At 40.1% G+C, this 20,000-nt stretch overlaps 1 protein-coding gene across 11 annotated transcripts in view; it reads right to left on the reverse strand.

Moving 5' to 3' along the window:
* Nucleotides 1–20,000, reverse strand: part of prom1a (prominin 1a) — a 212,905-nt gene that overhangs the window by 131,584 nt on the left and 61,321 nt on the right. For all 11 annotated transcript variants that reach the window (XM_061891624.1, XM_061891621.1, XM_061891631.1 and 8 more), the window contains one exon: nucleotides 8,746–8,951. In XM_061891624.1, coding sequence (XP_061747608.1) covers nucleotides 8,746–8,951 — 206 coding nt within the window. The remainder of the gene's footprint in view (nucleotides 1–8,745; nucleotides 8,952–20,000) is intronic.

Consider the following 20,000-nt stretch of genomic DNA (forward strand, 5'->3'; position numbering starts at 1 on the left):
CTAGGTGTGGTTGATGTGTGTATAGTAACATGCATGTTACATCACATTTTAACCGGGTGTTGTTGATGTGTGTAATATTGTATCACATTCTTACAGGGTGTTGTTGATGTGTGTATGATAACATGCATGTTGTATCGCATTCTAACCTTGTGTTGTTGATGGGTGTATAATAACATGCATGTTGTATCACATCCTAACCGGGTGGTGTTGTGTATATGACAACATGCATGTTGTATCACATTCCAACATGGTGTTATTGATGTGCGTAGAATAACATGCACATTACGTCACATTCTAACCGGGTGTTTTTGATGTGTGTACAGTAACATGCATGTTACATCCCATTCTAACCGGGTGTTGTTGATGTGTGTATAATAACATGCATGTTGTATCACATTCTAACATGGTGTTGTTGATGTGTGTATAGTAACATGCATATTACATCCCATTCTAACCGGGTGTTGTTGATGTGTGTATAGTAACATGCACGTTGTATCACATTCTAACCGGGTGTTGTTGATGTGTGTATAATAACATGCATGTTGTATCACATTCTAACATGGTGTTGTTGATGTGTGTATAACATGCATATTGTATTACTTTCTAACATGGTATTGTTGATGTGTGTGTAATAACATCCATGTTGTGTCACATTCTAACCGGGTGTTGTTGATGTGTGTATAATAAAATGCATGTTGTATCACATTTTAACATGGTGTTGTTGATGTGTGTATAATAACATGCATGTTGTATCACATTCTAACTAGGTGTTGTTGATGTGTGTATAGTAACATGCATGTTACATCACATTTTATCCGGGTGTTGTTGATGTGTGTAATATTGTATCACATTCTTACAGGGTGTTGTTGATGTGTGTATGATAACATGCATGTTGTATCACATTCTAACCGTGTGTTATTGATGGGTGTATAATAACATGCATGTTGTATCACATCCTAACCGGGTGTTGTTGTGTATATGACAACATGCATGTTGTATCACATTCCAACATGGTGTTATTGATGTGTGTAGAATAACATGCACATTACGTCACATTCTAACCGGGTGTTGTTGATGTGTGTATAGTAACAGGCATGTTACATCCCATTCTAACCGGGTGTTGTTGATGTGTGTATAGTAACATGCTTATTACATCCCATTCTAACCGGGTGTTGTTGATGTGTGTATAATAACATGCATGTTTTATTACATTCTAACATGGTGTTGTTGATGTGTGTATAATAACATGCATGTTGTATCACATTTAACCGGGTGTTGTTGATGTGTGTATAATAACATGCATGTTGTATCACATTCTAACATGGCGATGTTGATGTGTGTATAATAACATGCATGTTGCATACATTCACATATTGTGTTGTTGATGTGCGTAATAACATGAATGTTGTATTACATTCTAACCGGGTGTTAATGCTGTGGAAAATAACACACATGTTGTATCACATTCTAACCGGGTGTTGTTGATGTGTGTATAATATGCATGTTGGTCACATTCTAACATGGTGTTGTTGTTGTGTATAATACATGCATGTTGTATTACATTCTAACAGGGTGTTGTTGATGTGTGTATAATAAAATGCATGTTGTATCACATTCTAACATGGTGTTGTTGATATGTGTATAATAACATGCATGTTACATCACATTTTAACCGGGTGTTGTGGATGTGTGTAATGTTGTATCACATTCTTACAGGGTGTTGTTGATGTGTGTATGATAACATGCATGTTGTATCGCATTCTAACCGGGTGTTTTTGATGGGTGTATAATAACATGCATGTTGTATCATATCCTAACCGGGTGTTGTTGTGTATTATGACAACATGCATGTTGTATCACATTCCAACATGGTGTTATTGATGTGTGTAGAATAACATGCACATTATGTCACATTCTAACCGGGTGTTGTTGATGTATGTATAGTAACGTGTATGTTATATCCCATTCTAACCGGGTGTTGTTGATGTGTGTATAGTAACATGCATATTACATCCCATTCTAACCGGGTGTTGTTGATGTGTGTATAGTAACATGTATGTTACATCCCATTCTAACCGGGTGTTGTTGATGTGTGTATAGTAACATGTATGTTACATCCCATTCTAACCGGGTGTTGTTGATGTGTGTATAACATGCATATTGTATCACATTCTAACATGGTATTGTTGATGTGTGTGTAATAATATCCATGTTGTATCACATTGTAACCAAGTGTTGTTGATGTGTGTATAATAACATGCACGTTGTATCACATTCTAACATTGTGTTGTTGATGTGTGCATAATAACATGCATGTTGTATCACATTCTAACATTGTGTTGTTGATGTGTGTATAACACGCATGTTGTATCACATTCTAACGTGGTGTTGTTGATGTGTGTATAACATGCATATTGTATTACTTTCTAACATGGTATTGTTGATGTGTGTGTAATAACATCCATGTTGTGTCACATTCTAACCGGGTGTTGTTGATGTGTGTATAATAAAATGCATGTTGTATCACATTTTAACATGGTGTTGTTGATGTGTGTATAATAACATGCATGTTACATCACATTTTAACCGGGTGTTGTTGATGTGTGTAATATTGTATCACATTCTTACAGGGTGTTGTTGATGTGTGTATGATAACATGCATGTTGTATCGCATTCTAACCGTGTGTTATTGATGGGTGTATAATAACATGCATGTTGTATCACATCCTAACCGGGTGTTGTTGTGTATATGACAACATGCATGTTGTATCACATTCCAACATGGTGTTATTGATGTGTGTAGAATAACATGCACATTACGTCACATTCTAACCGGGTGTTGTTGATGTGTGTATAGTAACAGGCATGTTACATCCCATTCTAACCGGGTGTTGTTGATGTGTGTATAGTAACATGCTTATTACATCCCATTCTAACCGGGTGTTGTTAATGTGTGTATAATAACATGCATGTTTTATTACATTCTAACATGGTGTTGTTGATGTGTGTATAATAACATGCATGTTGTATCACATTCTAACCGGGTGTTGTTGATGTGTGTATAATAACATGCATGTTGTATCACATTCTGACATGGCGATGTTGATGTGTGTATAATAACATGCATGTTGCATCACATTCACATATTGTGTTGTTGATGTGCGTAATAACATGAATGTTGTATTACATTCTAACCGGGTGTTAATGCTGTGGAAAATAACACACATGTTGTATCACATTCTAACCAGGTGTTGTTGATGTGTGTATAATATGCATGTTGGTCACATTCTAACATGGTGTTGTTGTTGTGTATAATACATGCATGTTGTATTACATTCTAACAGGGTGTTGTTGATGTGTGTATAATAAAATGCATGTTGTATCACATTCTAACATGGTGTTGTTGATATGTGTATAATAACATGCATGTTACATCACATTTTAACCGGGTGTTGTGGATGTGTGTAATGTTGTATCACATTCTTACAGGGTGTTGTTGATGTGTGTATGATAACATGCATGTTGTATCGCATTCTAACCGGGTGTTTTTGATGGGTGTATAATAACATGCATGTTGTATCATATCCTAACCGGGTGTTGTTGTTTAGTATGACAACATGCATGTTGTATCACATTCCAACATGGTGTTATTGATGTGTGTAGAATAACATGCACATTATGTCACATTCTAACCGGGTGTTGTTGATGTATGTATAGTAACGTGTATGTTATATCCCATTCTAACCGGGTGTTGTTGATGTGTGTATAGTAACATGCATATTACATCCCATTCTAACCGGGTGTTGTTGATGTGTGTATAGTAACATGTATGTTACATCCCATTCTAACCGGGTGTTGTTGATGTGTGTATAGTAACATGTATGTTACATCCCATTCTAACCGGGTGTTGTTGATGTGTGTATAACATGCATATTGTATCACATTCTAACATGGTATTGTTGATGTGTGTGTAATAATATCCATGTTGTATCACATTGTAACCAAGTGTTGTTGATGTGTGTATAATAACATGCACGTTGTATCACATTCTAACATTGTGTTGTTGATGTGTGCATAATAACATGCATGTTGTATCACATTCTAACATTGTGTTGTTGATGTGTGTATAACACGCATGTTGTATCACATTCTAACATGGTGTTGTTGATGTGTGTATAACATGCATATTGTATTACTTTCTAACATGGTATTGTTGATGTGTGTGTAATAACATCCATGTTGTGTCACATTCTAACCGGGTGTTGTTGATGTGTGTATAATAAAATGCATGTTGTATCACATTTTAACATGGTGTTGTTGATGTGTGTATAATAACATGCATGTTACATCACATTTTAACCGGGTGTTGTTGATGTGTGTAATATTGTATCACATTCTTACAGGGTGTTGTTGATGTGTGTATGATAACATGCATGTTGTATCGCATTCTAACCGTGTGTTATTGATGGGTGTATAATAACATGCATGTTGTATCACATCCTAACCGGGTGTTGTTGTGTATATGACAACATGCATGTTGTATCACATTCCAACATGGCGTTATTGATGTGTGTAGAATAACATGCACATTACGTCACATTCTAACCGGGTGTTGTTGATGTGTGTATAGTAACAGGCATGTTACATCCCATTCTAACCGGGTGTTGTTGATGTGTGTATAGTAACATGCTTATTACATCCCATTCTAACCGGGTGTTGTTAATGTGTGTATAATAACATGCATGTTTTATTACATTCTAACATGGTGTTGTTGATGTGTGTATAATAACATGCATGTTGTATCACATTCTAACCGGGTGTTGTTGATGTGTGTATAATAACATGCATGTTGTATCACATTCTGACATGGCGATGTTGATGTGTGTATAATAACATGCATGTTGCATCACATTCACATATTGTGTTGTTGATGTGCGTAATAACATGAATGTTGTATTACATTCTAACCGGGTGTTGTTGATGTGGAAAATAACACACACGTTGTATCACATTCTAACCGGGTGTTGTTGATGTGTGTATAATATGCATGTTGGTCACATTCTAACATGGTGTTGTTGTTGTGTATAATACATGCATGTTGTATTACATTCTAACAGGGTGTTGTTGATGTGTGTATAATAAAATGCATGTTGTATCACATTCTAACATGGTGTTGTTGATATGTGTATAATAACATGCATGTTACATCACATTTTAACCGGGTGTTGTGGATGTGTGTAATGTTGTATCACATTCTTACAGGGTGTTGTTGATGTGTGTATGATAACATGCATGTTGTATCGCATTCTAACCGGGTGTTTTTGATGGGTGTATAATAACATGCATGTTGTATCATATCCTAACCGGGTGTTGTTGTGTATTATGACAACATGCATGTTGTATCACATTCCAACGTGGTGTTATTGATGTGTGTAGAATAACATGCACATTATGTCACATTCTAACCGGGTGTTGTTGATGTATGTATAGTAACGTGTATGTTATATCCCATTCTAACCGGGTGTTGTTGATGTGTGTATAGTAACATGCATATTACATCCCATTCTAACCGGGTGTTGTTGATGTGTGTATAGTAACATGTATGTCACATCCCATTCTAACCGGGTGTTGTTGATGTGTGTATAACATGCATATTGTATCACATTCTAACATGGTATTGTTGATGTGTGTGTAATAATATCCATGTTGTATCACATTGTAACCAAGTGTTGTTGATGTGTGTATAATAACATGCACGTTGTATCACATTCTAACATTGTGTTGTTGATGTGTGCATAATAACATGCATGTTGTATCACATTCTAACATTGTGTTGTTGATGTGTGTATAACACGCATGTTGTATCACATTCTAACATGGTGTTGTTGATGTGTGTATAACATGCATATTGTATTACTTTCTAACATGGTATTGTTGATGTGTGTGTAATAACATCCATGTTGTGTCACATTCTAACCGGGTGTTGTTGATGTGTGTATAATAAAATGCATGTTGTATCACATTTTAACATGGTGTTGTTGATGTGTGTATAATAACATGCATGTTGTATCACATTCTAACTAGGTGTTGTTTATATGTGTATAGTAACATGCATGTTACATCACATTTTAACCGGGTGTTGTTGATGTGTGTAATATTGTATCACATTCTTACAGGGTGTTGTTGATGTGTGTATGATAACATGCATGTTTTATCGCATTCTAACATGGTGTTGTTGATGTGTGTATAGTAACATGCATGTTACATCCCATTCTAAACCGGTGTTGTTGATGTGTGTAGAGTAACGTGTATGTTACATCCCATTCTAACCGGGTGTTGTTGATGTGTGTATAACATGCATGTTGTATCCCATTCTAACCGGGTGTTGTTGATGTGTGTATAACATGCATGTTGTATCACATTATAACATGATGTTGTTGATGTGTATATAATAACATGCACGTTGTATCACATTCTAACCGGGTGTTGTTGATGTGGATATAATAACATGCACGTTGTATCACATTCTAACCGGGTGTTGTTGATGTGTGTATAATAACATGCATGTTGTATCACATTCTAACATGGTGTTGTTGATCTGTGTATAATAACATACATGTTACATCACATTTTAACTGGGTGTTGTTGATGTGTGTAATATTGTATCACATTCTTACAGGGTGTTGTTGATGTGTGTATGATAACATGCATGTTGTATCACATTCTAACATAGTGTTGTTGATGTGTGTATAATAACATGCATGTTGTATGGCATTCTAACCGGGTGTTTTTGATGGGTGTATAATAACATGCATGTTGTATCACATCCTAACCGGGTGTTGTTGTGTATATGACAGCATGCATGTTGTATCACATTCCAACATGGTGTTATTGATGTGTGTAGAATAACTTGCACATTACGTCACAATCTAACCAGGTGTTGTTGATGTGTGTATAGTAACGTGCATGTTACATCCCATTCTAACCGGGTGTTGTTGATGTGTGTATAGTAGCATGCTTATTACATCCCATTCTAACCGATGTTGTTGATGTGTGTATAATAACATGCATGTTGTATCACATTCTAACATGGTGTTGTTGATGTGTTTATAGTTACATGCATGTTACATAACATTCTAACCGGGTGTTGTTGATGTGTGTATAATAACATGCATGTTGTATCACATTTTAACATGGTGTTTTTGATGTGTGTATAATAACATGCATGTTGTATCACATTCTAACATGGTGTTGTTGATATGTGTATAATAACATGCATGTTACATCACATTTTAACCGGGTGTTGTTGATGTGTGTATAATAACATGCATGTTGTATCACATTTTAACATGGTGTTTTTGATGTGTGTATAATAACATGCATGTTGTATCACATTCTAACATGGTGTTGTTGATATGTGTATAATAACATGCATGTTGCATCACATTTTAACCGGGTGTTGTTGATGTGTGTAATATTGTATTACATTCTTTTAGGGTGTTGTTGATGTGTGTATGATAACATGCATGTTGTATCACATTCTAACATAGTGTTGTTGATGTGTGTATAATAACATGCATGTTGTATGGCATTCTAACCGGGTGTTTTTGATGGGTGTATAATAACATGCATGTTGTATCACATCCTAACCGGGTGTTGTTGTGTATATGACAACATGCATGTTGTATCACATTCCAACATGGTGTTATTGATGTGTGTAGAATAACTTGCACATTACGTCACAATCTAACCAGGTGTTGTTGATGTGTGTATAGTAACGTCAATGTTACATCCCATTCTAACCGGGTGTTGTTGATATGTGTATAGTAGCATGCTTATTACATCCCATTCTAACCGATGTTGTTGACGTGTGTATAATAACATGCATGTTGTATCACATTCTAACATGGTGTTGTTGATGTGTTTATAGTTACATGCATGTTACATAACATTCTAACCGGGTGTTGTTGATGTGTGTATAATAACATGCATGTTGTATCACATTTTAACATGGTGTTTTTGATGTGTGTATAATAACATGCATGTTGTATCACATTCTAACATGGTGTTGTTGATATGTGTATAATAACATGCATGTTACATCACATTTTAACCGGGTGTTGTTGTGTGTATAATAACATGCATGTTGTATCACATTTTAACATGGTGTTTTTGATGTGTGTATAATAACATGCATGTTGTATCACATTCTAACATGGTGTTGTTGATATGTGTATAATAACATGCATGTTACATCACATTTTAACCGGGTGTTGTTGATGTGTGTAATATTGTATTACATTCTTACAGGGTGTTGTTGATGTGTATATGATAACATGCATGTTGTATCGCATTCTAACCGGGTGTTGTCTATGGGTGTATAATAACATGCATGTTGTATCACATTCTAACATGGTGTTGTTGATATGTGTATAATAACATGCATGTTGTATCACATCCTAACCGGGTGTTGTTGTGTATATGACAACATGCATGTTGTATCACATTCCAACATGGTGTTATTGATGTGTGTAGAATAACATGCACATTCTAACCGGGTGTTGTTGATGTGTGTATAGTAACATGCATGTTACATCCCATTCTAACCGGGTGTTGTTGATATGTGTATAATAACATGCATGTGTGTGAGGAACTAAACAACCCAAAAGGACATTTTGATACCTTAAAAGTGTGTTTCTTGGGAAATAAAAATCAGGTGTTGTGCATCCTCGCAGACAGACTCACGTGATGATCAGCGAGGTGGAGAAGAGCAAAGTCCCCAGCAGACCACGCCGGCAGTCGGCGTTCTTCCTCTGCCGCTGATGCATCTCACCACCGCAGTTGTCGCAGCAGCGGCACATGCAGAAGAAGATGCCCACCAGGGGCACCAGCAGGGTGAAGAGCACGCCCACTGCTGCACACAACAGGAAGCCCAGCTCGTAGTAGACGGCCTGCAAGGTGACAGCTTGTTTTTATTTTGGAATGGAAAAAAGATGCAGGGAAGTGAGTCACACATTGAAGTAAGTCGATTATTGTGATACTGTCCACTAATCGTCACACTATCGACATCATTTAAGTCTATGAATGTACATCATCACTCTGATATGAAAGCTTTTTAATGAGGTTCACACTGGTAGACTTCATTTGTTTCTTGCAAATAATCAGGAATTTAGGATTTAAAGGCAGCAACACATTGGAAAATAAAAGGCCGCTCGTATCTCACATGATATCACACAGAAGTAAACATGCTGCAAAGCCGCTCGTATCTCACATGATATCACACACAAGTAAACATGCTGCAAAGCCGCTTGTATCAAACATGATATCACACAGAAGTAAAAATGCTGCAGGACTGATTGTGTCGCACATGATATCACACACAAGTAAACATGCTGCAAAGACGCTTGTATCTCACATGGTATCACACAGAAGTAAACATGCTGCAGGACTGCTTGAATCTTACATGGTATCACACACAAGTAAACACTCTGCAGGACTGCCTGTATCTCACATGATATCACACTCAAGTAAACACTCTGCAGGTCAGCTTGTATCTCGCATGATATCACACACAAGTAAACATGCTGCAAAGCCGCTCATATCTCACATGGTATCACACAGAAGTAAACATGCTGCAGGACTGCTTGTATCGCACTTGATATCGCACACAAGTAAACACTGCATGGCCGCTTGTATCTCACATGATATCAGACACAAGTAAACATGCAGCAAAGCTGCTTGTATCTCACATGGTATCACACAAAAGTAAACACGCTGTAGGACTGCTTGTATCTCACATGATATCATACACAAGTAAACACTCTACAGGACTCCTCGTATCGCACATGATATCACACACAAGTAAACACGATGCAGGACTGCTTGTATCTCACATGATATCATACACAAGTAAACACTCTACAGGACTCCTCGTATCACACATGATATCACACACAAGTAAATACTCTGCAGGACTGCTGATATCCACATGATATCACACACAAGTAAACATTCTGAAGGACTGCTTGTATCGCACAAAATATCACACACAAGTATACAGGCTGCATGACTGCTTGTATCTCACATGATATCACAAACAAGTAAACACTCTGCAGGACTGCTTGAATCTCACATGATATCACACACAAGTAAACACGCTGTAGGACTGCTTGTATCGCACATGATATCACACACAAGCAAACTTGCTGTAGGACTGCTTGTATCGCACATGATAACACACACAAACAAACTTGGTGTAGTACTGCTTGTATCGCACATGATATCACACACAAGTAAACACTCTGCAGGGCCGCTTGTATTGCACATGATATCACACACAATAAAACACATTTCAGGACTGCTTGTATTGCACATGATATCATACACAAGTAAACACTCTATGGGTCCGCTTGTATCGCACATGATATCACACACACAAGTAAACACTCTGCAGGGCCGCTTGTATTGCACATGATATCACACACAAGTAAACACTCTGCAGGGCTGCTTGTATCTCACATGATATCACACAAAAGTAAACATGCTGCAGGACTGCCTGTATCACACATGATATCACACACAAGTAAACACTCTGCAGGACTGCTTGTATCTCACATGATATCACACAAAAGTAAACACTCTGAAGGTCATCTTGTATCTCACATGATATCCCACACAAATAAACACTGTGCAGGGCTGCTTGTATCGCACATGATATCACACACAAGTAAAACTCTGCATAACTGCTTGTATCTCACATGATATCACACACAAGTAAAACTCTGCATGACTTCTTGTATCTCACATGATATCACACACAAGTAAACACTCTGCAGGACTGCTTGTATCTCACATGATATCACACACAAGTAAATACTCTGCAGGACTGCTTGTATCTCACATGATATCACACACACATAAAAACTATGCAGGACTGCTTGTATCGCACATGATATCACACACAAGTAAACACTCTGCAGGACTGCTTGTATCTCACATGATATCACACACACATAAACACTATGCAGGACTGCTTGTATCGCACATGATATCACACACAAGTAAACACTCTGCAGGACTGCTTGTATCTCACATGATATCACACACACATAAACACTATGCAGGACTGCTTGTATCGCACATGATATCACACACAAGTAAACACCCGGCAGGGCTGCTTGTATCTCACATGATATCACACACACGTAAACACTCTGCAGGACTGCTTGTATCTCACATGATATCACACACAAGTAAACACTCTGCAGGACTGCTTGAATCTCACATGATATCACACACAAGTAAACACTCTGCAGGACTGCTTGTATCTCACATGATATCACACTCAAGTAAACACTCTGCAGGACAGCTTGTATCCGACATATCACACATAAGTAAACACTCTGCAGAACAGCTTGTATCTCACATGATATCACACACAAGTAAACATGCTGCAGGACTGCTTGTATCGCACATGATATCACACACATGTAAAGACTCTGCAGGACTGCTTGTATCTCACATGATATCACACACAAGTAAACATGCTGCAGGACTGCTTGTATCGCACATGATATCACACACACGTAAAGACTCTGCAGGACTGCTTGTATCTCACATGATATCACACACAAGTAAACACGCTGCAAGACTGCCTGTATCGCACATGATATCACACACAAGTAAACACTATGCAGGACTGCTTGTATCGCACATGATATCACACACAAGTAAACACTCTGCAAAACTGCTCGTATCTCACATGATATAAAACACGTAAACACTCTGCAGGGCTGCTTGTATCGCACATGATATCACACACAAGTAAACACTCTGCAGGTCTGCTTGTATCGCACATGATATCACACACAAGCAAACACGCTGTAGGACTGTTTGTATCTCACATGATATCATACACAATCACTCTGCAGGACTGCTTGTATCTCACATGATACCACAAACAACAAAACCCATTTCAAAACTGCTCGTATCGCACATGATATCACACACAAGTAAACATGCTGCAGAACTGCTTGAATCACACTTGATATCACACACAAGTAAACACTCTGCAGTACTGCTTGTATCTCACATGATATCACACACAAGTAAACACTATGCAGGACTGCTTGTATCGCACATGATATCACACACACGTAAACACTATGCAGGACTGCTTGTATCGCACATGATATCACAAACACGTAAACACTATGCAGGACTGCTTGTATCGCACATGATATCACACACACATAAACACTATGCAGGACTGCTTGTATCGCACATGATATCACACACAAGTAAACACTCTGCAGGACTGCTTGTATCTCACATGATATCACACACAAATAAACACTCTGCAGGACTGCTTGTATCGCACATGATATCACACACAAGTAAACACGCTGTAGGACTGCTTGTATCTCACATGATATCACACACAAGTAAACACTATGCAGGACTGCTTGTATCGCACATGATATCACACACACGTAAACACTATGCAGGACTGCTTGTATCGCACATGATATCACAAACACGTAAACACTATGCAGGACTGCTTGTATCGCACATGATATCACACACACATAAACACTATGCAGGACTGCTTGTATCGCACATGATATCACACACAAGTAAACACTCTGCAGGACTGCTTGTATCTCACATGATATCACACACAAGTAAACACTCTGCAGGACTGCTTGTATCGCACATGATATCACACACAAGTAAACACGCTGTAGGACTGCTTGTATCTCACATGATATCACACACAAGTAAACACTCTGCAGGACTGCTTGTATCGCACATGATATCACACACAAGTAAACACTCTGCAGGGCTGCTTGTATCTCACATGAAATCACACACAACAAAACTCATTTCAAGACTGCTTGTATCGCACATGATATCCCACACGTAAACACTCTACAGGGCTGCTTGTATCGCACATGATACATGTAAACAGACATTAGTTTTCTTTGCTGATATCAGACTGATATGACTATCAGATGTGGACACTCCTGACTGAACATTCCTCCATTGCTGTGCTGGACATGTTCAGTGGTGATGTCTGGTGGGTTACATGGTGGTGGTCTACAGCGTGTCTGGTGGGTTACATGGTGGTGGTCTACAGCGTGTCTGGTGGGTTACATGGTGGTGGTCTACAGCGTGTCTGGTGGGTTACATGGTGGTGGTCTACAGCGTGTCTGGTGGGTTACATGGTGGTGGTCTACAGCGTGTCTGGTGGGTTACATGGTGGTGGTCTACAGCGTGTCTGGTGGGTTACATGGTGGTGGTCTACAGCATGTCTGGTGGGTTACATGGTGGTGGTCTACAGCGTGTCTGGTGGGTTACATGGTGGTGGTCTACAGCATGTCTGGTGGGTTACATGGTGGTGGTCTACAGCGTGTCTGGTGGGTTACATGGTGGTGGTCTACAGCGTGTCTGGTGGGTTACATGGTGGTGGTCTACAGCATGTCTGGTGGGTTACATGGTGGTGGTCTACAGCGTGTCTGGTGGGTTACATGGTGGTGGTCTACAGCGTGTCTGGTGGGTTACATGGTGGTGGTCTACAGCGTGTCTGGTGGGTTACATGGTGGTGGTCTACAGCGTGTCTGGTGGGTTACATGGTGGTGGTCTACAGCGTGTCTGGTGGGTTACATGGTGGTGGTCTACAGCATGTCTGGTGGGTTACATGGTGGTGGTCTACAGCGTGTCTGGTGGGTTACATGGTGGTGGTCTACAGCGTGTCTGGTGGGTTACATGGTGGTGGTCTACAGCGTGTCTGGTGGGTTACATGGTGGTGGTCTACAGCATGTCTGGTGGGTTACATGGTGGTGGTCTACAGCATGTCTGGTGGGTTACATGGTGGTGGTCTACAGCGTGTCTGGTGGGTTACATGGTGGTGGTCTACAGCGTGTCTGGTGGGTTACATGGTGGTGGTCTACAGCGTGTCTGGTGGGTTACATGGTGGTGGTCTACAGCGTGTCTGGTGGGTTACATGGTGGTGGTCTACAGCATGTCTGGTGGGTTACATGGTGGTGGTCTACAGCGTGTCTGGTGGGTTACATGGTGGTGGTCTACAGCGTGTCTGGTGGGTTACATGGTGGTGGTCTACAGCATGTTCCTAATGATACGGGTGTAACTCAGCAGTGATGTTGAGATGCCACATCATCGTGCAGCCGGGCCCGTATCAGAAGGTCACCTTCCTCCTCGGGGCTCTCGCCCCCGCCCAGAATAGTTGTGGCGAGCAGGAAGTAGGAGACAACTACACATCTGCTTGTGTTGTCATGGCGACCCAGCATTGAAAGAAGGAGCGTTCACGTGTCAGCTCATTTGGTCACATGACACGCTTGAGTCTCTTCTTTAATGACATTTTTATAACCGTGGAGGATGACATCACACATTCTTGTCCTGCAACACCCGGACTTTGGACTATTAGGATCAGGTCATGACTTTGTACTATTAGGATGATGTCATAACTGTACTATTAGGATCATGTCATGACTTTGTACTATCAGGATTAGGTCATGACTTTGTACTATTAGGGTCAAGTAGTGGTATTACTACCTGTATTATTCTCTAAGCTTTAGCAGCAACCTGACTTTAGTCCTGGCAAAGTGTTGCCGTGGCAACGTGTGCTAATCACTCCGCCCTTTTCTATTTGCCACATTCCAGAAGTCGGGGATAGTGATAGATTAGCGATGATGTCATGCGCTCCACTCGCTCCACTCGCTCTCTACGCCTTGCTTATCACACGCCCAGGTTTTAGTACCAGTTTGACTCGGTTTTAGTACGATTAAAAGCAGGGTGTCCCAAGTGCGGCTCGGAGGACGTTTGAGGACCGCGGCTCCGGTTTTGTCGGCCCACTACGTGTTTTGTGCGATATCATGTGTGATACAAGCAGTTCTGCAGAGTGTTTACTTGTGTGTGATATCATGTGAGATACAAGCAGTCCTGCAGAGTGTTAACTTGTGTGTGATAGCATGTGCGATACAAGCAGTCCTGCAGCATGTTTACTTGTGTGTGATATCATGTGAGATACAAGCAGCCCTGCCGGGTGTTTACTTGTGTGTGATATCATGTGTGATACAAGCAGTCCTGCAGCATGTTTACTTGTGTGTGATATCATGTGCGATACAAGCAGTCCTGCAGCATGTTTACTTGTGTGTGATATCATGTGTGATACAAGCAGTCCTGCAGAGTGTTTACTTGTGTATGATATCATGTGTGATACAAGCAGTCCTGCAGAGTGTTTACTTGTGTATGATATCATGTGAGATACAAGCAGTCCTGCAGAGTGTTAACTTGTGTGTGATATTATGTGCGATACAAGCAGTCCTGCAGCATGTTTACTTGTGTGTGATATCATGTGAGATACAAGCAGTCCTGCAGAGTGTTAACTTGTGTGTGATATTATGTGCGATACAAGCAGTCATGCAGAGTGTTTACTTGTGTGTGATATCATGTGAGATACAAGCAGTCCTGCAAAGTGTTTACTTGTGCGTGATATCATGTGAGATACAAGCAGTCCTGCAGCATGTTTACTTGTGTGTGATATCATGTGAGATACAAGCAGTCCTGCAGAGTGTTAACTTGTGTGTGATATTATGTGCGATACATGCAGTTTTGCAGAGTGTTTACTTGTGTATGATATCATGTGAGATACAAGCAGTCCTGCAGAGTGTTTACTTGTGTGTGATATCATGTGAGATACAAGCAGTCCTGCAGAGTGTTAACTTGTGTGTGATATTATGTGCGATACATGCAGTTTTGCAGAGTGTTTACTTGTGTATGATATCATGTGAGATACAAGCAGTCCTGCAGAGTATTTACTTGTGTGTGATATCATGTGAGATACAAGCAGTCCTGCAAAGTGTTTACTTGTGCGTGATATCATGTGAGATACAAGCAGTCCTGCAGCATGTTTACTTGTGTGTGATATCATGTGAGATACAAGCAGTCCTGCAGAGTGTTAACTTGTGTGTGATATTATGTGCGATACATGCAGTTTTGCAGAGTGTTTACTTGTGTGTGATATCATGTGAGATACATGCAGTCCTGCAGCATGTTTACTTGTGTGTGATATCATGTGAGATACAAGCAGTCCTGCAGAGTGTTTACTTGCGCCCGATACCATGTGCGATACAAGCAGTGCTGCAGAGTGTTTACTTGTGTGTGATATCATGTGCGATACAAGCAGTCCTGCAGAATGTTTACTTGTGTGTGATATTATGTGCGATACAAGCAGTTTTGCAGAGTGTTTACTTGTGTGTGATATCATGTGAGATACATGCAGTCCTGCAGCATGTTTACTTGTGTGTGATATCATGTGAGATACAAGCAGTCCTGCAGAGTGTTTACTTGTGTGTGATATCATGTGAGATACAAGCAGTCTGGTAGAAAGTTTATTTGTGTGTGATATCAGGTGAGATACAAGCAGTCCTGCAAAGTGTTTACTTGTGCGCGATATCATGTGAGATACAAGCAGTCCTGCCGAGTGTTTACTTGTGTGTGATATTATGTGCGATACATGCAGTTTTGCAGAGTGTTTACTTGTGTATGATATCATGTGAGATACAAGCAGTCCTGCAGAGTGTTTACTTGTGTGTGATATCATGTGAGATACAAGCAGTCCTGCAAAGTGTTTACTTGTGCGTGATATCATGTGAGATACAAGCAGTCCTGCCGAGTGTTTACTTGTGTGTGATATCATGTGCAATACAAGCAGTCCTGCAGAGTGATTAAGTGTGTATGATATCATGTGCGATACAAGCAGTCCTGCAGAGTGTTAACTTGTGTGTGATATTATGTGCGATACAAGCGGTCCTGCAGAGTGTTTACTTGTGTGTGATATCATGTGAGATACAAGCAGTCCTGCAGCATGTTTACTTGTGTGTGATATCAAGTGAGATACAAGCAGTCCTGCAGAGTGTTAACTTGTGTGTGATATCATGTGCGATACATGCAGTTTTGCAGAGTGTTTACTTGTGTATGATATCATGTGAGATACAAGCAGTCCTGCAGAGTGTTTACTTGTGTGTGATATTATGTGCGATACATGCAGTTTTGCAGAGTGTTTACTTGTGTATGATATCATGTGAGATACAAGCAGTCCTGCAGAGTGTTTACTTGTGCGTGATATCATGTGAGATACAAGCAGTCCTGCAAAGTGTTTACTTGTGCGTGATACAATGTGCGATACAAGCAGTGCTGCAGAGTGTTTACTTGTGTGTGATATCATGTGCGATACAAGCAGTCCTGCAGAATGTTTACTTGTGTGTGATATTAAGTGCGATACAAGCAGTTTTGCAGAGTGTTTACTTGTGTGTGATATCATGTGAGATACAAGCAGTCCTGCAGCATATTTACTTGTGTGTGATATCATGTGAGATACAAGCAGTCCTGCAGTGTTTACTTGTGCGCGATATCATGTGAGATACAAGCAGTCCTGCCGAGTGTTTACTTGTGTGTGATATTATGTGCGATACATGCAGTTTTGCAGAGTGTTTACTTGTGTATGATATCATGTGAGATACAAGCAGTCCTGCAGAGTGTTTACTTGTGTGTGATATCATGTGAGATACAAGCAGTCCTGCAAAGTGTTTACTTGTGCGTGATACCATGTGCGATACAAGCAGTGCTGCAGAGTGTTTACTTGTGTGTGATATCATGTGCGATACAAGCAGTCCTGCAGAATGTTTACTTGTGTGTGATATTAAGTGCGATACAAGCAGTTTTGCAGAGTGTTTACTTGTGTGTGATATCATGTGAGATACAAGCAGTCCTGCAGCATATTTACTTGTGTGTGATATCATGTGAGATACAAGCAGTCCTGCAGTGTTTACTTGTGTGTGATATCATGTGAGATACAAGCAGTCTTGTAGAAAGTTTATTTGTGTGTGATATCAGGTGAGATACAAGCAGTCCTGCAAAGTGTTTACTTGTGCGTGATATCATGTGAGATACAAGCAGTCCTGCCGAGTGTTTACTTGTGTGTGATATTATGTGCGATACATGCAGTTTTGCAGAGTGTTTACTTGTGTATGATATCATGTGAGATACAAGCAGTCCTGCAGAGTGTTTACTTGTGTGTGATATCATGTGAGATACAAGCAGTACTGCAAAGTGTTTACTTGTGCGTGATATCATGTGAGATACAAGCAGTCCTGCAGAGTGTTTACTTGTGTGTGATATCATGTGACATACAAGCAGTCCTGCAGCGTGTCTACTTGTGTGTGATATCATGTGAGATACAAGCAGTCCTGCTAAGTGTTTACTTGTGTGTGATATCATGTGAGATACAAGCAGTCCTGCAGAGTGTTTACTTGTGTGTGATATCATGTGAGATACAAGCAGTCCTGCAAAGTGTTTACTTGTGCGTGATATCATGTGAGATACAAGCAGTCCTGCCGAGTGTTTACTTGTGTGTGATATCATGTGCGATACAAGCAGTCATGCAGAGTGTTTACTTGTGTGTGATATCATGTGAGATACGAGCATTCCTGCCGAGTGTTTACTTGCGCTCGATATCATGTGAGATACAAGCAGTCCTGCAGAGTGTTTACTTGTGTGTGATATCATGTGCGATACAAGCAGTCCTGCAGAGTGTTTACTTGTGTGTGTGAGATTATGTGCGATACATGCAGTCTTGCAGATTGTTTACTTGTGTGTGATATCATGTGAGATACAGGCAGTCCTGCAGAGTGTTTACTTGTGTGTGATATCATATGCGATACAAGCAGTCCTGCAGTGTGTTTACTTGTTTGTGATATCATGTGAGATACAAGCAGTCCTGCAGAGTGTTTACTTGTGTGTGATATCATGTGAGATACAAGCGGTCCTGCAGAGTGTTTACTTGTGTGTGATATCATGTGAGATACAAGCAGTCCTGCAGAGTGTTTACTTGTGTGTGATATCATGTGAGATACAAGCAGTCCTGCAGAGTGTTTACGTGTGTGTGATATCATGTGCAATACAAGCAGTCCTACAGAGTGTTTACTTGTGTTTGATTATGTGTGCGATACGAGCAGTTTTGCAGAGTGTTTACTTGTGTGTGATATCATGTGCGATACAAGCAGTCCTGCAGAGTGTTTACTTGTGTGTGATTATGTGTGCGATACGAGCAGTTTTGCAGAGTGTTTACTTGTGTGTGATATCATGTGAGATACAAGCAGTCCTGCAGAGTGTTTACCTGTGTGTGATATCATGCGAGATACAAGCAGCCCTGCAGAGTGTTTACCTGTGTGTGATATCATGCGAGATACAAGCTGACCTGCAGAGTGTTTACTTGTGTGTGATATCATGTGAGATACAAGCAGTCCTGCAGAGTGTTTACTTGTGTGTGTGATATTATGTGCGATACATGCAGTTTTGCAGTGTTTACTTGTGTGTGATATCATGTGAGATACAAGCAGTCCTGCAGTGTTTACTTGTGTGTGATATCATGTGCGATACGAGCAGTCCTGCAGTGTGTTTACTTGTGTGTGATATCATGTGAGATACAAGCAGTCAGTCCTGCAGCATGTTTATTTGTGTGTGATATCATGTGAGATACAAGCAGTCCTGCAGAGTCTTTACTTGTGTGTGATATCATGTGCGATACAAGCAGTCTTGTAGAGAGTTTTCTTGTGTGTGATATCATGTGAGATACAAGCAGTCCTGCAGAGTGTTTACTTGTGTGTGATATCATGTGCGATATGAGCAGTCCTGCAGTGTGTTTACTAGCGCCCGATATCATGTGAGATACAAGCAGTCCTGCAGCGAGTTAACTTGTGCGTGATATCATGTGAGATACAAGCAGTCCTGCAGAGTGTTTACTTGTGTGTGATATCATGTGAGATACAAGCGGTCCTGCAGAGTGTTTACTTGTGTGTGATATCATGTGAGATACAAGCAGTCCTGCTAAGTGTTTACTTGTGTGTGATATCATGTGAGATACAAGCAGTCCTGCAGAGTGTTTACTTGTGTGTGATATCATGTGAGATACAAGCAGT

This window comes from Nerophis ophidion, linkage group LG29 (genome assembly GCF_033978795.1).
Source record: "Nerophis ophidion isolate RoL-2023_Sa linkage group LG29, RoL_Noph_v1.0, whole genome shotgun sequence".
Lineage (NCBI taxonomy): Eukaryota > Metazoa > Chordata > Actinopteri > Syngnathiformes > Syngnathidae > Nerophis > Nerophis ophidion.